At 41.4% G+C, this 24,631-nt stretch overlaps 1 protein-coding gene across 2 annotated transcripts in view; it reads right to left on the reverse strand.

Annotated features, from left to right (window-relative positions):
* The window catches only part of KDM2A (lysine demethylase 2A), a 132,855-nt gene that overhangs the window by 9,234 nt on the left and 98,990 nt on the right, over positions 1 to 24,631 (reverse strand). For both annotated transcript variants that reach the window (XM_058305113.2, XM_004481583.5), the window contains exons 10-16: positions 23,955 to 24,070; positions 18,937 to 19,063; positions 15,505 to 15,899; positions 5,302 to 5,385; positions 2,636 to 2,905; positions 1,835 to 1,966; positions 359 to 448 (exon numbers count right to left, since the gene is read on the reverse strand). In XM_058305113.2, the coding sequence (XP_058161096.1) occupies positions 359 to 448; positions 1,835 to 1,966; positions 2,636 to 2,905; positions 5,302 to 5,385; positions 15,505 to 15,899; positions 18,937 to 19,063; positions 23,955 to 24,070 (1,214 nt within the window). The remainder of the gene's footprint in view (positions 1 to 358; positions 449 to 1,834; positions 1,967 to 2,635; positions 2,906 to 5,301; positions 5,386 to 15,504; positions 15,900 to 18,936; positions 19,064 to 23,954; positions 24,071 to 24,631) is intronic.

Genomic DNA, 24,631 nt, shown 5'->3' on the forward strand with positions numbered 1-24,631 from the left:
CTGCCTCAGGCCACTGCCTCCCCTCAAATTTCATTCCTCAGGAGCAATCCTGCTCACTTAAATTTCCCTCCTCAGCTCACCAATGGTCCCTCTCTTTTTAAGGCCCCAGAGTGCCACAGGACCTCAGGCACTGGCACACTCCAAGTAGAACAATATTCAATAATAGAAAAACAAATAGTAAAAATGCAAACAAAAGAATAGACAAAATTAACCAAAAGGGAAAAAAGGTATCAAATAAGACAAAACAAAAATATAATTTCCCCAGGTCAGAAAGAAGCCACAAAGGCAAACACAGGAATCTCCTAGACCAGGAACTTCCTTTCTTCTCCCAGCACCAGTCTGGGTAAAGTTCCTTTACCTGGGCTTTCTCCGAGCTGTCCTCCTGGTAGCACTTTGGACACTCCCAGCAATTTGGCAATTCCTCGTTAAGCAAGCCCTCTCCATCCATCTATAGGCAGATAGAGATGTTAAAAATCTTTCTCATCAGGAGAGAGGGGAAAAAAAAAAAAAAAGCCTCCTTTATCAACCAATAACACAACCACATGGCTGGGAAGAACCTGAAGAGTTTCCCATTTCTAAACATATTGGTCTCCAAGGGGAGAAAAACTCAGCCATTCCATATGCCAGCTGCGAGCCTCAGAGAGGGGCCCCAAATGGCACCCATATCCACTCTCTGTCACTGGAAAACTCTAGGTTACTTGATACAAGTTAGTCTCCATGAGGAGTCTCCCAAGAGCCTGGGTCAATTTGGGGTCTCATGACACTTTGCAAAAGGAACTAAACAAATAGGAATAGTGCTAGACCCAACGCTGGCAGTGGGAAACAGGAGTTACAGTTGCTTGCATTCTCAGTGTTGTTGACTGTACAATGGAGATAAGTAACAATATCTACCTTATAGGGATGTGGTAAGGATCAAATGAACTATGTAATATATAAACTGTTTAGAATAATGCCTGACACAGTAAATGCTTTATATTAACCATTATTATCATCTGTAAAATGAAGATAATACCCTGTATTTTAGTGATGCATCTTTTTCACATTTTAATCTTTCTGAGATCAGGATGCTTCTCACAATCAGCAATGTCTTATAATCAGCCAGGTGGCAGTCAAGACAGAGTTGACACTTTCCAGGAAGGCAAGAAAGTACCAGCATCAATGTACTTTAGATTTAAAGAAATATAAAGAAATAAGGTAGACCCAATTTCATAGGGTTATCTTAAGATTAAATAAGAGAATCCACGGAAAATGGTGGTTCTTTGTCCTGGCTGCATATCAGAATCACCTGGGACTTTCAGAGAACACCAAGGCTAGACCAGTTGAATCAATCTCTGAGGTTGAGGTTTGGACTTCCTTATAATTTGTTTTAAGCTCCTTGGGTGTGTACTAAGCCTGTTACAGATTGAACACTTATCCAATGTTAGCTAATATTATTAACCTCACCATCTCTCAGGAAAACCAACATTCAGAGTTTCACTGAAGTATGCAGCAGAGATGCCTAAAGGTTTGAGGCATCCCGAAATAGACTATGCAGTTCCGCGATGGCCTGGGGACTCCAGACAGACTCTCCAGAGGCCAGACTGTAAGCTCCATGAGGGCAGGAACTAGATGTATTTTGCTCACTGTCTATCCTTGGGATGTAGCACAGTGCCTGACACATAGCAGACATTTGAATAAAGGGTTAATGTTGTCCTGCAACATAATCATGGAGCTGCTTTCCCACAGTAGGGGTGCTGACAATCACTTGTAAAGGTCCTCCCCTCTTCTGTTGCTTCACTCAGTATGTTTACATACTCCATCAGCTGAGAATTCAGAGGACCCTTAGACTTCTCACCTGGAGGCAGCCAGGATGCACTATCTCATTGCATATACAGCATTCCATGAGTTTCTTCTCAAAGTCCTGTGTCTCCTCATTCTGATCTACCTCCCCACAGAGGGAACATGTGACTGAGTGAGGCAGTCTGGGCTACAAAAGGACAAAGACAGAAAACAAGAAGAGAAAAGCCTTAGATCTTTATCAATTCAATTTCCCCTTAACTGAAGATGGGTGATTTGGTTCTTGTAATTCTCTCTTGTACCCTAGGAGCCTTGGGACAGTGCAGAGAGGAGAGGTTTTTGGAAGGAAAAATGACTAATGAAGAAGATGGGGAGAATCAACAGCCTGAGAACTAGCTAGAGACTACTAGAGACTAGCTTATTTTTAATTTTCCCTTTAACTGACCTCTCCTTGGCCTGACAGATCCTTTCTAATCCATTTAAAAGAGGCAACAGAGGGAAGTGAGTGTAGCTCAGTGGTTGAGCACCTGCTTCCCAGGTACAAAGTCCTCGGTTCAATGTCCAGTACATCCCGAAAAAAATAAATAAATAGAGGGGACAGAGGGCAGAAAATAGCCTTTTAAATGCTGGTCTCATGTGAAAATTGGGTGAGCAATGCTGAATGGTCAGATTAGATCACTTTTAGTGCTAGAAACCTTCCCTTTCTCAACCCAGGGAGAAAAGGACAAAATGAAGTCAAAAAGACAGTATAACTTTTCCTTTCCAACTCTGAAGTCTCTATAACTCTGTATTATATTTATTCTAATTCCTTTGGCACTACTACCCCTCCCCCAAATTCTTTACCCAGGAGATTACTCACTGCCAAGCACTGCCGAAGGACACAGGACTGCTTCATGCGTCCAGGCCCCCCAAACTTCTTCATGTCCCTGCAGTAGTGGCAAACACCACATTCTCCTTGCACACAGGCTTTGCATTTTCGACATCGCACTCGTCTCCGCCTGGCTCCTGACACAATGGGGGAGGCAGCAGCTGGCCTCACAGGTGTTAACCGTGGTGCTGGCTTCATAGTGTGAGGCTTTGTGATGGGGATGGTAGGGACCCGTACCTTTGGCCGGGTGGGGAATTTAAGCTGGAAAGAGAAAGCAGGGAGATCAAATATATAAGGTAGTTTATTGAACTGGAGAGGGTAGAAGACTACATGGTACTTACTTTGCCCAAGGATTGGCTAACTACAGCTCATGGGCTAAATCTGGCCTACTGCCTGCTTTAATAAATAAAATTTTATTGAACACAGCCATGCTCATCTGTCTACATGTTCTCTATGGCTGCTTTCATGCTACAGCTAGAATAGCAGAATTGAGAAGTTGCGAGAGACTACACGGCCCGCAAAACCTATATTTACTATCTAGGAAAAGTTCGCCAACCCCTGTCCTGACCCTTTGGTCTACTACTTTTAGCCACATCCCTCTCATTCTGCTGTACTTTTTTTTTTTTAGATTTTTTTTTTATTTATTTCTCTCCCCTTCCCCGTTCCCCCCACCCCAAGTTGTCTGCTCTCTGTGTCCATTCGCTGTGTGTTCTTCTGTGCCCACTTGTATTCTTGTCAGCAGCACCCAGAATCTGTGTCTTGTTTTGTTGCGTCATCTTGCTGTATCAGCTCGCCGTGTGTGCGGCGCCAAGTCCTGGGCAGGCTGTACTTTTTTCGTGCTGGGCAGCTCTCCTTATGGGGCACACTCCTTGTGCGTGAGGCTCCCCTATGTGGGGGACACCCTGCGTGGCACAGTACTTGAGCACATCAGCATTGTGCATGGGCCAGCTCATCACACGGGTCAGGAGGCCTTGGGTTTGAACATTGGACCTCCCATGTGGTAGGCGGACGCCCTATCCGTTGGGTCAAATCCACCTCCTTCTGCTGCACTCTTAAGATTCGTCTCTCCCTGATAGTTTCTGGACAAGTGCCACCCACCATAATCACTCCAAAGGGGCCCTCCCATATTTCCTTATCCTGAATACTATTACTCAGAATATACTCCTAAACAAAACAGTAAATGACCTGAAGATGAGAGTGGTCTTGTTCATCTCTTTAGTTCTCTGAACTCAAGCATAAGCCTGGTACAGAGCAGATATGCCAGTAGCATTTAAGTGTGGCATAAATCTCTCAGATATATATTTATAATTTTATCACATGTATTTACCCTGTTGGTGACCACTGCAAGGACAAGAACCATGCCTTCTACTTATTTAATTTCCCACTTATATAGTGACTTAAACACTGTTCTGACACAAACAGCTCAAGAATCAGAAATGGTGAGTTGTTTTGAGGCAGGACTCACGTCGCCAAGCAGAGGCCAGGTGGGATTCTTCTATGTTGGAAGGAGGAAATGGTTCTTTAAAGAAAATTTTCAGGGAAACGGATGTGGCTCAACCATCTGGGCTCCTGCCTACCCTATAGGAGGTCCAGGGTTCGATGCCCAGGACCTCCTGGTGAGGGGGGCAAGCTGGCCCATGCGGTGAGCTGGCCCACGCGGAGTGCTGGCCCATGCAGGAAAGCAGCCCTGTGCAGAAGAGCCGCCCCGCACAGGAGTGCTGGCGCAGCAAGAAGACGCAACAAGAGATACAGAGGAGAGAAAACAAGAAGATGTAGCAGAACAGGGGAGCTGAGATGGCGCAAGAGAGTCATTGCCTCTCTCCCATTCCGGAAGGTCCCAGGATCGGTTCCCGGTGCTGCCTAATGAGAATACAAGCAGACACAGAAGAACGCACATAGCGAATTTGGACACAGAGAGCAGACAACAGGGGAGGACAAATAAATTAAATCTTAAAAAAATAAAATAAAATAAAATAAAATAAAATAAAATAAAATAAAAACTCTTCAGTCACATACCCTTGTATTTTCCCTAAACACCCCTGGAATGTGATGGCTCTCCAAGTTTCAGCTGGGGAACATAAAGGACAGACCTAATTTTTCGGTCAGACTCATTGTCTGAGTCTGGAAAAGGATCTGAATGCTATGACTTTTAATAAATAACCTTGACAGAGGACAATATGGGAAAAAATGATACAAGAACTGAAAAGGTCTGAAAAACTTATAAATGATGATTTATTATTCCTTTTTTCTCTTTTCAATTCCAAACTGAAAAGTCCAAATTAAGGGGAATCTTAAGAGCATGGTCTCACAACAATAAAAACTCTGGCCTTTTAAATATACATGTAATTATTTTAGTGGTTTTAAATCATAACTATAGGAAGACAGTTGAGTCACTGGGTCAGACAGAGAGGAACTGACCCATTCTGGAGAACTAATACATCCCTGTCATCTGAATATGGAGGGAGGCCTCAAACTTTGAAAGTTAAGAAAGCTGCCGCCACACATAGCCAATTACCCTGACCAAAGAGTCAAAGCAGAACTGAGTAATGATTTTCTGTCAGTTTGTGTTAATATACCAAAAGCTATCTGCTCTCTAGTTGTTCTTTCTCTTCCTGGAATGCTGAGCAGCCTGGAGATCAAACAGAATAGTTTCTTACCTTATCCCTTTTCGGCCACTGTACTATAGGTACTCCAGTGAGGGCTAACTTGGGATCACTGTTGGCAAGTTCCTCCAGCAAAACCTGTGGGGAGGATAGGAGAAAAGATGGAAAAGCAGGCCATGGTGAACAAAGAGCCAACCACTTCTAAGAGCATCCAGACTTCACAACAGTCCCCAAGTACCAGGGAGGAGAGCAGCATGGCAATTGTTCATATTCTCCCATCATAGAGAACCTCACTGTGAAACAAGTAAACTGGAGACAAATGAGAAAACTCAGACTCAGACAAGTACAGTCCTACGAAGACTCCAAATTTCCCTTTGCTCCCAGCCCTTATCCTCATTAAACTAACACTTTGCACTGAAACAACTAAGTACTGTGTTGACAAATGCTGCAGTAAGTAATGCCCTCATTTTGCAGATTGGAGCAAATTGGCATAAAAATGACTGGATATGTTGCCTAAGAGTTACCTCCTGAGGGACCTCCTTGTTGCTCAAATGTGGCCTCTTTCTAAGCCAAACTCACCATATAAATGCACTGCCTCCCCCCGCCCGTGGGACATGACTCTCTGGGATGAGCCTCCCTGGCACCAAGCACCAACTAGCAATGCATCTGGAAAAAGACCTTGACAATAAGGCGGAAATGGTAAATACAAATGAGTTCTTATGGCTAAGAAATTTCAAAGTGAGTCGGGAGGTCATCCTGCATCCAGGAGGATCTCGCTGACTGCCACAGTAAAAATACTGCCACTAATAGTGGGGCTCCTGAGGGCTCTAGAGACATCCAGATATTAGAGGAAGAGCAGACAGCTCAGGCGTTTAGTGTTCTGCCAGTGGGCCTGACCTTGGAATTTATGCTCCCCAGTGTGAGTGTTGGACTCATTTGTGGTTTCCCCACACATGGCTCTTCTGCCCCTTCTAATTGAACCTACAGTTAGTACTAGAGTTGATAGGTTTATGTCCAAGAGACTTAAATTTTTGGGCTTCCATGTACCATCTGGGCCCTGAATCTCAACAGAGTTGTAATATCTACTCTCAAGTTCACTGGACTCACCCAGGACAACTAACAGGGAAATGATGATGACAACGACCATGCCAAGGAACTGAAAGAATCTACCACTGCAAGCAAGGTCGCCCCATCCATCTGCCCCCATGGAATCTAAGCCCCCTCTCAATTAGAGGTGGAGTTAGCATCACCATCCAAGAATCCTCAGGACTGGGGAATGAACATGGACTAGAGTAGACTTACTGTTATTCTACTATAGACTTATTGTTATTCTAGCAATGGAAGAACTTTCATCATTGTGGAGGCAGTGGCTACCGGAGGGTCTGAGGGAGGGAGAGGGAAAAAGAGTTGCAATATGGGAACATTTTCAGGACATTGGAATTGTCCTGCATGATGTTGCAATGATGGATATAGGCTATTATATATTTTGTCATAACTTATAAAATTGTGTGGAACAGAGTGTAAACTATAATCCACAGTTAGTGGCAATGTTTCTATTTGTGCTCATTAATTGTAACAAATGTACAACACTAATGAAGGATGTTATTAATATGAGAAAATGTGTGAGGGGGAGGGAGTGGGGCATATGGGAATCCCGTATATATATATTTTTATGCGTCTCTCTCTCTCTCTCTATTTATTTATTTCTCCCCACCCCCAGTTGTCTGTTCTCTGTGTCTATTCGCTGCATGTTCTTCTTTGCCCGCTTCTGAGTGGCACGAGAATCTGTGTTTCTTTTTGTTGCGTCATCTTGTTGTGTCAACTCTCCGTGTGTGCGACGCCATTCCTGGGCAGACTGAACTTTCTTTTGCGCTGGGCAGCTCTCCTTCCTGGGCGCACTCCTTGCACATGGGACTCCCCTATGCGGGGGACACCCCAGCGTGGCACTGCACTCCTTGCATGCGTCAGCACTGCGTGTGGGCCAGCTCACACCAGGGTCAAGGAGGCCCAGGGTTTGAACCGCGGACCTCCCATGTGGTAGACGGAAGCCCTAACCACTGGGCCAAGTCCGCTTCCACCGTATATATATATTTAAAACTTTATTTTATTTATTTCTGCCCCTCTTGTTGGTTTTGTACTCGCTGTCTACTCTCTGTGTCTGTTTGTTGTGTGCTCATTTTTTTTCAGGAGGCACCGGGGAGTGCCTAATGGCTTGAGCCACCTCCGCTCCCTCCCCTGTATTTTTTATGTAACATTTATGTAATCTAAAGTTTCTTTAAAGAAATAATTTTTTAAAAAAAAGACTGGCTAGTAATATTGAATTAACAATATGAACAGCAAAACAGTAATGTCCTCCAGATTCAAACTACCCACGATTCTCTTCTTTTAAGACCAATTACAGAAATCTCAAAGCCAATCAACCAACCCCCCTTTCTCCTCCACCCCCCCCCCCCCCACGGTCAGTGATTTGCCTTTATTCCTATAGGTAGGGCAGGAACAATCTCTGGGGTAATAGTTTTCCTAGTTTTAACCAATCCAGTTTGAATGACTTCAGGAACAATATTACAGTAAGAAACTGCCACTTAAGTAAATCACACTGGTTGAGTGTTATTTTGAAACAAACCTTTTGTTTGAGAATGAAATCCCTCTTCCTCTGGCCTCATGAGCCCTAAGGCAAGCCAAGAGCAAAAGAACACAAAACCAGTAGAAGTTATACATTCCCTTTCTGGTTACCTCAAGTGTGTATAGGATATTAACCGTTTCAGAGTAAACTAAACTTTGATTCTGGACAGGTCAGCATGCCTAGGCCACCTTAAATAACCATTCTCATAATCCTGTGGGCTCAGTGCCTAGAAACCAGGGCTTTTTGAAGTACGAGGCATTTCTCTACCAAGCTCTTTTATCCTGAACCTAAGGATCATGTTCCAAATTCTAGAGTTGGGACTTTTAAAAGACCCTTTAACTCATATCCAAGAAGCTTCTCCATGAAGATTTCTTTTGCCAAGTCTCCAGATGCCTCCCACCCTCCCCCCAAACTAATTTCATTTGCAGACGTTTTATTTACTTCAAGTTGCTATGGCATCCTATTCTGAAGCCTCCTGTTAGCACCACACTGCGTGGGGGTGAAGAGGCGGGGTGTGGTGCCACGTGGGACAAGGCTCTGGTATGGACTCTTAATCTCCCTGGGGTGAAAAACTCAGGTCCATTCAAAATGTGTGCTGAGGAGCGCACCGCTCCCCTCCCCCACCTCCCACTGCTGAGGAGTAGGACTCTGCCCATTTCCTCTGCCTGAGAGAACTGAGCTGTCCACAAACAGGGACTTTCCACTTTCAGCAAAATAAGACCACACAGAAAGACCTGCAATTTTTTATGAGTTGAAAAGGGACTTAACTATTCTCACCCAAAGCACTCTGATTCCACCTGCAAAAATTGTGCGGGGGATAGGGAAGGGTAGGCAGAGAAACTGTCTGCGTGGGGCGGGGGGTGGGGGGTAGCTGTTCACACAGAGACGACTCAGTTACTGGGCTGTGTGTGGGTGTGGAGGGAAATGCAGATTTCCTCCTAAGCCTAGTTTCCCTGGGCCATTCAACCCTGCACGCCCTGCTTTCATCAAAAAAGGCAGACTCCAGCTGAGGCCCTTCCAGAAACCATATAAAGAAGCCACCACTCCTTCACCAGAGGGGGTTTGGGATAGGGGGAGCGGGGGTGGAGTGTGTGTGGGGGGAAAACTGGCGCCTATCTAGCCTCCTGGCATTAAGGAAAACATTCAAACACAAGCCCAGAGCCCACAGGAAGGGAAGAGGACAGAGACAGCCAGGAATGGGTTCCCTAAAGCTAAGCGACCCAATTCAAAGGCATTTTCCCACCAGGTAAGGGAACAAGTGCAACGACGGCTCAACCAACACTAAGTAAGTGAAGCATTGTCCTGGACTAGCTCGACAGGTAGTAGAGTTCTGCCACTTCATGGAAACAAAGTCCCTCCAGATACACACACACCCCAAATCTGAAAGGGTTTGGCCGACTGGCCGCCTGACCTTGTGTGTCTCGTCGCTCTGGAGGTGCCGAGGTTCTCAACTGAAGTTTCCCCAGCGTCTTTGTTTTGTTTTCTGTATTGGAAGTTGTGCTGAAGGAGTTAAGGTTTTCCGCCTCTAAGAAAATCCCGATTTACTTGAAAATTCTGGAATCCCTCAGAGCACAGAAGGCTGGGCAGTTTAGCTCTCACCCTTCAGGCTACCCAGAGGCAGCAGCACGCAGTGCTTGGAGCTCCTCCTCAAGCCCTCCAGCTCAGCCGCGGCTTCCTGTGCCTGCGAACAATGCTGCTGCGTCACCCACATGCAGCTCCCAGAAATGCTTTGCAACGGAAGATGGCAGGCGGGGGAGCCGAGCTTGAGTGAGCAAGCCAGGCAGCCAGCCCAGCCGTTCTGCTGCAGAGCCGGGAGGGGGTGTGTTCAGCCACCACTCTCTTCTTCCCGATTGGAGGAGGTGCTGCCGGGGAGGGGAGCTGGGCCTCCGCCCCGCCCCACCACCCTACCCCCACCACTGCAATAGGAGAAGCCAGGGCCAGCCCAGAGGGCTCCCAGGGGGCAGACTTCAGAAGGCGCCAGCGAAAGGGAAAGCTTTAACCCATTCGGCATTTGTCCTTGTCTCAGACCACACCCTACCCCTCAGGTCACCTCACTGGGCTACAGCCAGAGCTCTCAGTCCTCTCTCCCCTCTCAGGCCCACAGGCCAAGTGCCTAAAGTTCCGCCTGCCCAGCGGAACTAAGCCCTGGAACTGATGAGCTCCTTTTGCGTTACCTTCTTTTCCTGGGCACACGCGCCTGCTTCGCCTGCCCTCACTGACACTGCTCTCTTTGGCCCAGCCCAAACAACCTAGAACCATCATCTATGTTTCCGGAAATACCTTCGGAAATGACACATTTCAACCAATATTGAGATATTCAATACAATATGCCTGTTTAGTATCAACTGCTTCTACAACAGATGCCTCTGGGGACAACTAGGAACTCTACCGTCCCAGGAAAGAGATGCCTAGGCGGCTCTCTTCCAGTAATTCCGTCATGAGGAAGTCACAATAGCTGGGGCACAACTTAAGGTCTATCATACTCAAGAATGTGCTTTACTCTCCTGCCTATCAACAAGGCTCAGGAAGCCAGGGCAAGTGCCTTCTCTCAACTCCACCCTTAGCCTCCTCTGAAGCTGACTCTTACACAAGCAGAGCACCCCGCCCTTCAGGACACCAGGACTCCTTGGATTTCCTAGTCTATTCCCATTTGTTCTGCCTGCTTCAGGCTTGGTATTCCGGAGATGAAGCAGCCACCCTGCACTCTGACAGCCACTTGCCTAAGGTATGCTGCCCCCATCTCCACTCCCCATCACAGCCCCGGCAACAAGCATGCTGAACGCTGCGCCTCGTCTTTGGGCTACAGGGGAAAGGGAAGGGGCATTGACAGGTTGAGTTTTCTGCACTCCACAGTACACTGAACTTGTCAGTACAGGAGAAGCTCAACCAGAATAGAACCCTAAAGAGCAGCAGTTGGGGCCTGAATTCATGTAATTTTTAGATCCTCACAAATTTAACTTGGCTTTTCTGGAAATTATAGATACTGCTGTGAAAGAAAACACCTCAAACCACAAAGAGCCTAGCTTTTACTGTTAGAAACACTCATTTCCAAGATAGTATCAGTGAGTTTCTGGTGGAAAGTTAATGGCCTAATAAATAGGCTTTTTGGGACCTGGGGCTTTGCTTGCTGTCAGGGGCTACATATCTGAAATTTTATAATAGTTTACCAAGTGTAGGAATGACTTCTGTGCTCTTCCTACAAACGTTTATATGGTCATCTTAAATCTCTTGCTTGCACTTTATCTTACGGCTCAAAGACCCAGCGTGCAGTCAGTCCATTATGTTTGAAAAACTTTTAATAGTGATTGATCTAGCCAATCAGTCTTCTTAGAAAATGCTTATTCTGGTCTTCAGTGATACCTCACCTAAGAGGGATGATAAAGTGTAAATACTTAAGAGAAACGTGTTATTACTTAAAACAAAACACAAGAGCATAATGCAGCAAGCAGCAAGTCTGTATTACAGAAGCCACTAGAAAGGGACAAAAACCAGATAGGGCACTAGAAACTGTACTCCCGGTAAGTTTCCCAATCACAAATTAAACAAGGCCTAATTTATAGAGTAGCAGTAGCCTATTGCACCACAAAGAACAACTTGCAAATTTATAAACTGTGAGCTTTTTCTTTTTATAGAATGTTGCATGAATCCATTCAGATGATTTTCTAATAGGAAAGTTTATTAACTGGCATCTCCCTCCCTCAAGACAATCTGCCACACTCCAGGTAGTGTCTACTCTGTGCCCTTCCTCATGCACAGCCCCTGCAAATCTAAACTGCACTTATCTTCCTAGGCCACTCAAAGGCCTGTCTCCCCTTGGACTGTAGCCCTTAGAGGGCTGAGACCATGGCTTGTTTGTATATTCCCCCAACACTTAATCTGGTACCTGGCATTATTCACATTGGTGAATATACGAATTTCAAAGATTTGTAACACCTAGTTTGTTTTTGGCTATAATAATGCAGCTATTTACTAAGTACTTTACTAAGTTATCACTGTTTACCAAGTGTTTCTAAATTGTCACTAATTTTCACAACTCCACTGAGTTAGATATTATTTTAAAGAGGAGGAAACAGGCTTTGATAGATTTAGAAACTGTTAACCCAAAAGTCACACAGCACGATTGCAGGCTTATCAAAATGTTTGAGAGAAAACAGGAAAGTAGAAAAATATTCAACAACACTAAATTTGTTTCACTGAGTTGGGTAGTCAGATATATTGATGTATTAAAAGCTTTTGATATGTACGTAAAGTTTATTACAAAAATAAACACAAACAAAATAACAACTTCTGATTAAAAACTCAAATCTTCCAGTTGACTCCCACCACCCTGCTGGGACTCACTGTCAGCAGTGTAGTGTGCCCCTCTCTAGAATTCCCAGCAATGCAGATATTTTTTCTTACATTAACGGGACTGTACTATACATACTGCTCCATGTTCTGTCTCTTTATTTAACACATATCCAAGACACAATTTCTCAAGTCTAGAAATGTAATTCTTAAGAATATTTCAGAGTAAAAGAGAGCACCATTCTACCTTAAGTATACTTTAGCAGTCAAGGTTACCTATACTTCTCCTAAACAGAACTTTATACATACTGATAAAGTTCCCCTGAACTTTACCAATAACTCAGCACTTTGGAATGCCCAGTTTTTTAATCTAATCCCCCTCCACCTCTATATTCTATAATTTTTTTTTTTTTTCAAAGTCTTTTTACCTCATCATTAAAACTGACTTTTTCTCCCAGGGTGTATGTAAATATGGTTATCCCATATGACCACTTATCCTCTTATCTCTTCTACTAGTTATTTTTGACAGCCAAATAGGTTATAAGTGGAACCAATCCCTTTATCTGCAGGAAGGGCAAACTTCTGTGCCTGTTTTCTTCCTCTACTGCAGTAGAGCCTTCAGTGCTATAAGCACCAGTTCTCTAGCACTGCAGAGGCCCCAGCTGTGCTGGAATTCAGCACCTACCCAATGCAACACTTTTCTCTTTTGAGTCATTCTTACAGTCTCAAAATATTCAAGCTCTAAACTCACTATCTGAATCTCAGGTTAAACATAACTGATCAAATGAAGGAATAATTAGCTCATTTGATTTTAAAGTGAAACTACTTGTAGAGCTGGGGCCTAAAAGTGTTGTTTTCTGACACTGGTTGCATTTTGACTATGGTACTGGATAAACAAGAGAAGGTATGGGGCAGCTTTGCAGGGAGAATCCCTACACTGTCGGCCTATGCAGTATTTCCACTGGCTACACCTTTCACATGCTCTTGTCTCTTATGCCGCTACATGTGTTCACTGATGGTAGCCATGTTTTTCAGTGATTCTTGATAAACACAGGGAAACTATAAACACTTTTCACTATGCCAAGAGTCCTCTTTAGATGTCTCTTCTTAACTTATTCCCATTCTTGCTGCCTCCTCCAACTGTTTAATATTTGACCCAAATCTTTCCATATTTTTTCCTGGTATACTACTATACCACTTTGCCTTCTCAAACAACTACTTTAAGTTATACTACTGCAATGACTCAAGTGAGTTTGCAGATTTCTATCATGAAACTTGACCTTGTAACAATTATTACATGGATTATAATACAGCTTCTGCTTCCTGACCACTGGATTCAATGGTGGACTAAAAAGATATTTTTCTTTTATATGAATTAGAAATACAGATATCCAGGCCAAAAGAATGTTAGTGAGAGAAAAACTCAGAAATCTTTTTTTTAGGGTTCCTAACATTATATAAGTTAACAAATCCCCAAAGTCCCAATTTAATGTTTTTCACAGTCACCCATAATGGAAAGCTATATATTAAATATATATATATTTTAAAAGATCACTGTAGAAAATTAGAAAGATGGTAGAGACCCCTATAAAACACCCAAATTCTCAGGATTACGTAATTTTATGTAAGTCTACCATAACGGAAAAGAAAAAATTTAAATACTCTTTGCTCACTGAAGGGTGGGAAGTGAATCTGGAAAAGTATGATTAAGCTTGTTTCACTGTACATTAATCATCATAGAAATAGCACCACATCTACCTAGAACTTATCATTCCTTCATCTAAAAACAAACCACATTTCCCTCCCTAAATACAAGCCACACTGATACCATCTGCTTCTTCTAGAGCCAAACCAATAAAAACAAATTATAAAACCAACTGTCCAGCTTCTATAACTACTAAAGAGGACCACTCTCACCAAATTAACAGCCCCCCTTTTTTTAGCCTCTTTAATTTTAATTTTCTTTTTTTTTTTTTTAATATTTTCACTGAAGCAGAAACATCATAAAATGCTGATTCGAAAATGAAAAAAAATGAAAGGAAATGTAACATGTCAACTGTAGTTAATTAAGTAAGTTCAGGTACCATCCTAGGCTTTGGAATTCTATCCTGAGATGGATGGCAGAAGCCAGAAAGCACCTTAACTGGTGCCCTCCCACATGGAAGGTCCCAGATTTAGTTCCCAGTACCTCCTAAAAAAAAAAGATGAGCAGATGCAGAGAGCACACAATGAACAGACATAATGAGTGCAAAAACAATGATGTGTGTGTACGTGTGTGTGGGTAAATAAATAAATCCTTAAAAAAAAAAAAGTCTTAAAAATTCTTGTGTAACTTAAAATTATCTATGTGGAAAGCAGATGTAGCTCAAGTGCCTGAGCGCCTGCTTCCCATGTATGAGGTCCTAGGTTCAATCCCTGGTACCTCTTAAAATAGAAACAAGCAAACAAACAAATAAAATATAAAATAATAATAAAATAAAATCAATATGACAGGTTTTCAAAATAACACTCATTACAAATTGTGGATACTGTCTAATACGCATATCCTGTCTCACACTCAAGACATTGATCTAAACACCTAGGTGATTTAAAAAGAAAAGTTATTATCCCAGCTTTATGTTTCTTGGTGTCCACACTGATGGGTTACCTATGAGGAAGAACTTAGAAGAATACCTTCCAGTTCAGAGACACTGAATCTAGAATCCTTAAAAATCAGTTTATTTCTCTGAGACCAATATGTGAAGTATGGGGTAGGCTTTAAAGATTACTGATACTAGGAGATTTCTTGAAAAAGAAGAAAAATATATAGTATGAAGAAATTTGATAAAGCAATAGGATGGCCTTTGTTTAAAATTAAGGACACTTATCTCAGAAATTGTCCCCATGTACTTAAGTTTTAATACAACTAGATAAACTGAAACCAAAGATGATAAACCTCCTTTCAGTATAACCCAACACAGAACAATTTCTTCCCTCTTCCAGAGGTGAGACTGCAATAGACCATTATCAGTCACTTTTGTTCTGAAATAGGCTTCTTTATTTGAGAGTAACTTAAGTTTAAAGTTTCTTAATACAAACATTTTCTCAGGCTTTCCTTTATTTTTGGGATCAGCCTGAAATCTGTGTTTGTAAGAATAAATTTAAGTCCTAACTGAATGCATGAATGTTAGTGTTTTCTTGACAAAGATTTAATCTCATGCTAGGGTCTCAAACGCACGCACACACATATTAACTTGTCTCCAATTCAATCAGAGGTTATTCAAACTTCCTTAAATTCTCCTTTGGAATCCAGAAACCCAGTGCCCTAGCCAGATCAGCAGCTGTCATGCAACAGAATAAAACTTTACCTTTACATCAGCAATGAGGGCATCTTCATCTTCTATTCCTGTGGGGACACATTTCTTGTGGAGTGGCAGAGACTCCAACTTATCTACAAGGCAGCGAAGACCTTCAAGCTCAAAATGGGTCAGGTGCACCTGCCTGTCCTTTCGGGGGCTACACTGGGGATCCCACACTTGGCCATTGTGGGACGCCCGGCTAGAGTCAGAGGATGAGTCCCCAGATAAAGATTTCTTCAGACTTGGAAGACTTCTGCAGGTTTTGCCCAGTCCATCATAATCCAGGTTGACCCCATTGGCTACAGGGCTAGTGAGGACAGAGCGCCTACTGCTCAAGCGCCGGGGTTCTCGATCCACTGCTTCCTCATCCCCGTTTCCGGACTCTAACCCATTTAACTCCAAATCTGCCAATACAAAGAGAAAATGCAGTGAGGACATACAGGTTGGTCATGTGACCAACGAGAGAAAAGGGTTATGAATGAATAAGCTATCATATTTTAAAAATGGTCTCCTCCTGTTCAGGATGATAAAAATATTCTGGGGAGCTCAAGCAGTTGCACACCCACCTCCCACATGGGAGGTCCCAGATTCAGATCCTGGTGCCTCCTGAAAAACCAAAAACAAACAACAAGCAAAACAGATGAGAAAGCCAACTCAGGGAAGCTGATGTGGCTCAGTGGTTGAGTGCTGGCTTCTCACATATGAGGTCCTGGGTTCAATCCCCGGACCCTGGTACCTAAAAAAGAATAATAAATTTTAAAAAGTTCTAGAACTAGATAGTGATGAAAGTTGCACAATCTTATGAATGCACTTAATGTCACAGAACTGTTCACCTAAAAATGGTTAAAATGATTTTTCTGTTATGTCTATTTTATCATAATTAGAAACAGGTAAATTAAAAAGAAAAAGAAGCACATACATTTAAAAAGTAGTTTTGTCCAATGTTTTGCTCAAAAACTTAAGCTCTGGAGTTGAAATCCTAGCAATATAACTAACAAAATAAAATAAAAGTGAGTATCTTCTAAAACGAAGATTTTAATAGGCAAAACAAAGTGAAAAAAAGTTTTGCAAAAAGAATTTTTTCATGAAATAACATTTTCCGGGAAACGGACTTTGGCCCAGTGGTTAGGGTGTCCGTCTACCACATGGGAGGGCCGCGGTTCAAACCCCCGGCCTCCTTGACCCGTGTGGAGCTGGCCCATGCGCAGTGCTGATGCGCGCAAGGGGTGCTGTGCCACACAGGGGTGTCCCCTGCGAAGGGGAGCCCCACGCGCAAGGAGTGCACCCGTAAGGAGAGCCGCCCAGCGCGAAAGAAAGTGCAGCCTGCCCAGGAATGGCGCCGCCCACATTTCCCGTGCTGCTGACGACAACAGAAGCGGACAAAGAAACAAGACAGACGCAGCAAAAAGACACAGAAAACAGACAACTGGGGGAGGGGAATTAAATAAATAAAAATAAATCTAAAAAAAAAAAAAATAATAAAAAATAACATTTTCCCCTTTATTAGAGAAGTTGTGGGTTTATAGAACAATCATGTATAAAATACAGGATTCTGATATACCACCCCACCATCAACACTTTGCATTGGTGTGGAACATTTGTCACACTTGATGACAGAACGCTTTTATAATTGTACTAGTAAGTAAAGTACATGGTTTAACTTAGGGTTCACTGTTTGTATAGTACAGTTCCATGAACTTAAAAAAATTTTTTATTGTTACCATATATACAATTTAATTTTTAAAAAATGATGGGGTGGGGGGGTGGGGAGTGGGGTACTTGGGAACCTCCTACGTCTTTTCTTCATTTTTTTTTAACTAAAGTTAATAGATCACAAGGAATGGTACATTAAAAAACATAAAGAGGGCGGCGGACTTGGCCCAGTGGTTAGGGCGTCCGTCTACCACATGGGAGGTCCGTGGTTCAAACCCCAGGTCTCCTTGACCCATGTGGAGCTGGCCCATGCGCAGTGCTGATGCGCGCAAGGAGTGCCGTGCTACGCAAGGGTATCCCCCACTTAGGGGAACCCCACGCACGAGTGTACCCTGTAAGGAGAGCCGCCCAGCGCGAAAGAAAAGTGCAGCCTACCGAAGAATGGCGCCGCACACATGGAGAGCTGACACAACAAGATGACGCAACAAAAAGAAACACAGATTCCTGTGCCGCTGACAACAACAGAAGCAGACAAAGAAGACACAGCCAATAGACACAGAGAACAGGCAACCAGGGTGTGTGGGAGAGAGAAATAAATAAATAAATCTTAAAAAAATAAAAAATAAAAAACATAAAGAGGTTCCCATATAGCCCACTCCCCACCCCCCATCCTTGTAAATTGTATTTTTTTAAAAGATATATATATCACAAAAAAATGTTACATTAAAAAATGTAAGAGGTTCCTGTATACCCCCCAAGAAGAATTTTTAAATGTTTATATGTTGTTTTTTTCCCCTCTATTAATTTGAAAGTAATACAACTATCAATAATTTAGAAAATATAGGAAGGTGCAAAGAATTAAATAAGTCATCCCATAACCCCCCACCCTGAATAATGACTAAACAGCATGACGCAGTCCTTTTCCATCCTTTTCTACGCATATGCATATGATTATAATGTAGATATATTTTAAAAACGAGATTATGATTGTACGATATATACAATACTGTATCTTGCTTTCATATTCATGGGAGAGTATTTTTATTTTCTAATGAGAATATAAACTCTGAGCAAAGTTATGCCATAAGAAGAAAATGCTAAGGTAAAAAAAGTACCTTGCTTATACCGAAGAGTCCACAGAAGCTTGTGACTACAGGATATTTCAGTTTTGGCTCCACTCCATTTTAAGGCATAAAACAGTCTAAAAATGTGTTATTGAAACTATCCCTGTTATTCAATAAAGTATTTCTCTTGGTAGAAGTTGGAAAAACATTAGAGTACAGATTTAAGAGTGTTTAGTTTATAGAGTGTGACCAACCTGGGTTCAAGTTGTGGATCACAGATAAGTTTTTAAAACTTTTAAACTTCTATGTTCCCACCTGTAAAATGGGGATGACAATACCTACTTCACAGGAAATTGTAAAAACAATGTATATAAACTGCTGAGTAGAATGCCTGAGGTATAACAGGCATTTTACCTGTTTTATTATGGAATTATTATGAGGACATATTCCTAGTTTTTGTTGTGTCAAAGATCAATCTTTCTGCAATAAAACTAATAGTAAACAACTGATTATCTTTCTTGAGGAACTAACTCAGACAAAGATGAGATCGGCTTTGACTAGTGCTCAATCTCACTAAACAAATTCTGATACTTCCAAATAGGTAAGTAAAAAACAAAAACTGTTGAGTATCAAATAGCTTACTGAATATTCCTGGCCTTATCCTCAGTCTTGCAGGTTATAAAAAGTGTCTTTGTCTGAAAATTCAGGTAGGCAGAACACTTACCCATGCTAAGGGATTCTTTCTGAAACTCCTTAGTTAGGTGGGAGCGGTTGGTTATGCAGTACACATAGCGCTCCAACACGTACCAACACATCTCATAGTAGAATGGATAGCGGAACTTATTTGGAACCTATACAGGAAGAGAACAGTGAGAAAAGCAAGGTGATGACAATTTTCAAGGAAGGAGAGTAAGATAAACTGAATCACTCAATAATTAACCCAAGAAAAACTCTCTCCAGGCAACCTGCAAATCCAGGTTGGCATCTAAAGTGAGAATTTAAGTGAACTGTCAACATAGAAAATATTGGTCTTGGTAAACAATCACAAAAGATAAAAGGTACTTGGAAAGACCATTCAGAACCACCAAGAAGCTGCCTTGATTGAATGGGAAAACATCTGTAGCAGTCTGATAAGGTTATGAATTCCAAAAATAGATACTGGAATATGTTTGTAATCTGGTCTGTACCTGGGCGTGATTTAAGTTATGATTAGGATTTTGACTGGGCCACATCATTAGGCCTTGAGTCCCCACCCCTTGGTTGGTGGGGACTTGCAGATAAAAGGCTGGCAAAGGACACAGCTGAGGGTTTTTGATGCTGGAATTTTGATGGTGGAGTTTGATGCTGAAGCCTTAAGCTGGAGCCCTGGGAAGTAAGCTCACAGAGGAAAGAGAAGCCAGCCCCAGGAAGAGAGGAACACTGAGCCCAGGAAGAAGCAAGCCCTGGGAAAAGAGGAGAACCCTGAACCCAGAGAGAAGCAAGACCCTGGAAGGAAGGAACCCAGGAAGCCTAAACCCTCACAGATGTCGGCAGCCATCTTGCTCCAACACGTGAAAACAGACTTTGGTGAGGGAAGTTATGCTTTATGGCCTCTCCTACCCCAAATAAACACCCCTCATGAAAACCAACCAATTTCTGGTATTTTGCATCAGCACCCCTTTGGCTGATTAATACAGCATCAAAAAGAAATTTTGGGCTTTTGGACAGAGATTAAATGTAAGAATAATACACATTATACCTGAGAAAACTATGTTAGGGTTCTTAGGATACAAAGGCATGCCAGGCGATTTGCCTTTACTATAGTTTTACCCTGACTCAGAAGGCAGTGGGACAAAGAACCTAAGGGAAAACGGGACATGAGATGAAGTTATTATATCCTTACATACATGAAAATATGAGACTCATGCTCAAGTTGTGTCCAGATGAGCATTTTCCCTAATATCAACTCTCAGCTTGCCTGCCTAGTATGTTTGTTATATGCCAAGATGGTAGGTACACAAATCAGATTAATGTTTCATATCAACCAAGATATTTCACACTCAACCTGCCCTCATTACATTTTTACCTCAGCTGCTAAACACCACAGTGCCTATCAATTTCCAAGATTGGGTTGAAATTTTTTGAAAAGAGGTTTTAAAAAATCCTCATTACAAAATTATTAAGACTGAGTACTATCAGGTTTAACAACACCCAAATTTAAATAGTAAATCTCTACACTGGAATAACAAAAGTAACTACAACAGTGTCTTGAGTTTACAACATGCTTTTAGGTTTCTTTCTTTTCTCCTCAAAAGTAGCATGAGATTATTCCAGCTGAATAATAAAAACAAATGCCTTTCAGATCTGCCAAAGTTAAGGAAAAGGAAAATCAGCACAGATTTGTCAGTGAGGAAGACCAATGATGGGAATACTTCCTAAATATATTTTTGCTGTCTTCTTTTTACAGAGGGCATTTTTGCAAAGGTTAAGTCAAACAATACATTTAAGAGGTCTTCATTATACAACCCCTAAGAAGAGTCCCATTTCCTCCCATGTTGAAGAGATGACTTTACCTACCCCTTTTCAAAGCCCCATGCCAAGAAGTCTTCCTTAATCAAGGCGAACTGGATAGGAGTCCCTTTTTAGTACCCTTCACCAGGTCACAGGGCATCACTGTGGAATGAGATCACCTTCCTCATCGCAAGGCAGGAGAGGCATGCACTTTTCCTAATCAGCCCTGTTAGCTTTCCAATGCAGAGCAGCCAGGCTCTGAATCTGGGTCTCTCATGTGCTACAGCTTTAACAACTCTAAGAGGTTTCTCATCCTTTACTTTTAAAGTCAAATTAATATAATTCTGGTAAGGAGGGACAAGAATTAAAAGTTACTCAGTCCCCCCAAATAAAATGTAATATATTGTGCCTCTCCACTAGCCTTTTAAGTACAGCCATACTTTTCTCGAAGGGTCTTAGTTAGGAATTCAGGACAATCTTGATTCTAAAGTCCTCTTTACTCTGTAGAGAGCTGAGTAATACTGACAGTAAAAAAAGAAAATATAAAATAAGGACATTAAACTTTCACTTAAAAAAAAATAAAGGAAACATAAGATTGTACTAGTAATAGCCAAGATAGCTAATACAAAAATTATTGAGATTCTGAGTATTACCAGTAGATTACCAACACTCAAGTTTCAAGAGTAAATCTCTACATTGGAATAGCAAAAGTAACTACAACAGTGCCTTGAATTTACAACATGCTTTATATTTCTTTTGTAAAGCATTATCTTTTAAAATGTTTTGTGAAAACTTTCCTTTTAAAATTAAACTTCATAAGTTTATAGTGATTAGTAACATATTTAACAGATACCTGGATAGTACAGACACATAAAAGGTTGATGTGGCAAGCAATAAAAAACTACCCTATGTGTACTGATGTAGGGGGACTCAATGAAATTTCACAGAAACATGAAAGTATTCCTGATTTAGAATGAAACAACTATTCTTAGGAAGGACAGAATAACACGGTTATTAGATACTAAAATTTCACAATTTTCTAATAAATGAAGTCTAGGAAGTAGATAAATCAAGATCTGTTTTTGCCAATTTAATAGTCTTGCAGAAACTTTTCATGCAGGTTGAAGGTGTTTGTTTTACCTATGCTATTAAATACACATTTTCTCTTTCTTGACTATAGTCATTTTTAACTACAAAAAGAGAATGCTTTTTAATATCTAATTTTCAGACTGAAACTTACAGCAGGTGGCCAGTGTTATCTCTTAGAATGACTCTGAGTTTAAGTGAGTATTTTACTATGAAATTTTTTTCTTTTGAAACATTTTAACTCTATTTGCATATATACCTTTATTACAACTTCAAACTTATTAAATGACTTATCTTTTATAATTCATTTTTATAAAATTTATTCAAGAAACACTGCTCCCTCTTTTAATATTATTTTTTTTTTTTTTTTTTTTTTTAAAGATTTATTTATTTATTTAATTCCCCCCCTCCCTTGGTTGTCTGTTCTTGGTGTCTATTTGCTGCGTCTTGTTTCTTTGTCCGCTTCTGTTGTCGTCAGCGGCACGGGAAGTGTGGGCGGCGCCATTCCTGGGCAGGCTGCTCTTTCTTTTCACGCTGGGCGGCTTTCCTCACGGGCGCACTCCTTTCGCGTGGGGCTCCCCCACGCGGGGGACACCCTTGCGTGGCACGGCACTCCTTGCGCGCATCAGCGCTGCGCATGGCCAGCTCCACACGGGTCAAGGAGGTCCGGGGTTTGAACCGCGGACCTCCCATATGGTAGACGGACGCCCTAACCACTGGGCCAAAGTCCGTTTCCCTCTTTTAATATTATGATGGAGCAACTGCTACAGCTTATTATACATAATATAAAAATACCAGTCTTATGTAGAAAGTGACAGGTAGCTCCTAAACCAAAATATGTGTTTCCAAAAAGGCACCGAAATGGTTACCTAAAACCATGTTCACAGTATATAGGTCAATGACCATTGCCTCTGAAAGTTATAAACTGTTCACTAACTGCTGTTTTTTATTTTTAATTTTGAAACTATCGAAAAGTATCATGTACACTAGTATACAATTCTCTTAGATTCACCAACTACTAATATTTCCCCACATTTGCTAGTCTCTTTTCATGTACAATTTTTTTTCCTTAAATACTTGAAAGTAAGTTATGAATATCATCCTTAAATACGCTGTTATTTTTGTTTTGTTTTAAGGAGGTACCTGGAACTGAACCCAGGACCTCGTACATGGAAAGCAGGCACTCCAACACTAAGCTGCACCTGCTCCCTCTAATTATTGTTTTAATGTCAGTACCATTTATACTTCCACCAGATATTATATTATTCAGTCCTTATGACCAAGGTTTTGCTAGACAATTAAACCCTAATTCCCTAAGGCTTGGGTCAGTAAACAACAGTAGTGGATATGGTTTGCTACCTATTGTTTGTAAGGCCTCTGAGCTAAGAATATTACATTTTCAAATGGATGAAAAAAATGAGAAGGATATTTTGTGACACATGAAAATTATGATACTCAAATTTCTGTCCAAAATAAAATTTTATTGAAACACAGTCACGTGGATTCATTTAAGTATTTCACACTCTGAGGCAGAGTTAAGTAGTTACCACAGATACCATATGGCCCACAAACTCTAAAATATTTACATCTTGTCCTTTGGAGAAAAAGTTTATGAACCTCTGCCTTCATTGTTTTGTATATAAGGAAATAACCTCTCTGCTATGCATCTAAAACGGTAGTGGCTATGTATCATCCTTGGGAAAGCTGAGAAAATAAGACACACAAATCACGCTCGATAGGGCTCAATCCTATCATGGAATTCCAGTTAAGAAAGGCAGTATACACATTTACACACTGAAGTAAAACAACTCAATTTTTAAGGCTGCAATCAGAGTAAAGATAGATGAATTTTAAGTTATGATTTGATTAATTTCCATAATATCAAATTACTCGAGAGCATAAAAATGAAAGCATGGCTTCAGGGAACACCAAATGGTCTTACCTGGTCCTATAAAAATTCAAGAAACCAAGAGCCTCTAAGAACTGGAGTCCACAAAACCAAGCATATAGATCCTGTTAAAATGCTAATTTTTCTCAGTGTTCCCAATACGTGAACATTGCATTTTAACCCAGAGATCACTGAAGGTTTGACAAACCATCAGCGTCTCTCTTACATCTGTCTTAAATGGAATAATCCTCTTCACAATCAGTGTTAGAATTACTTACCCGTGTCCGATCTTCAATGTTGTATATTTTTAATTGCATGGGGATGTTGAAGCTATGCAAAAAGTTGCCTCCAAACACTAATGTGTCTGTAGGAGTATACACAGCATGAATCCAGCCTGGAAGAGGGAATGGTGGACAGTGGCTGAACGTACTTATAACGTAGTTCTCAGAGAACTAACACATGATCATACTTTGTATTCTGATTCTACCTCTTAGTGGTTGGTCAAGTTAGTTAATCTCTCAAAGTCTCAATTTCCTTTATAAAACCAGAATAAATTATACCACAAGTGGTTGCTGGTGAGTACTAAATGAGAAAATGCACATAAAGTGCTTAACATATAAATTTTTAATAAATGCCACCATTTACTTCAGCACCTATTTATGAATAAGTCTCTGTACAAGGTATTTTACATGTATTCTCATTTATTCCTCACAACAAAATGAGACCTAGAGATTTAAACATGTGACCACAATAGTACCTAACAGGTAAATGTCCAGTCAGAATTCTAATAACAGGTCTGTGACTCCAAAATCTGTACTATTTATAGCATTTATTCTATAACTAGTAACTTGATCAGTAATTCATTCTTCATGGCTATCTCTTAGAAAGAGTACGTGGTTCTTAACCAGGGGTGTATATCATCTGTAGAAAAGGTCCAACCCCTGGAGAGTCTAAA

The sequence above is a fragment of the Dasypus novemcinctus genome, chromosome 10, assembly GCF_030445035.2.
Source record: "Dasypus novemcinctus isolate mDasNov1 chromosome 10, mDasNov1.1.hap2, whole genome shotgun sequence".
Lineage (NCBI taxonomy): Eukaryota > Metazoa > Chordata > Mammalia > Cingulata > Dasypodidae > Dasypus > Dasypus novemcinctus.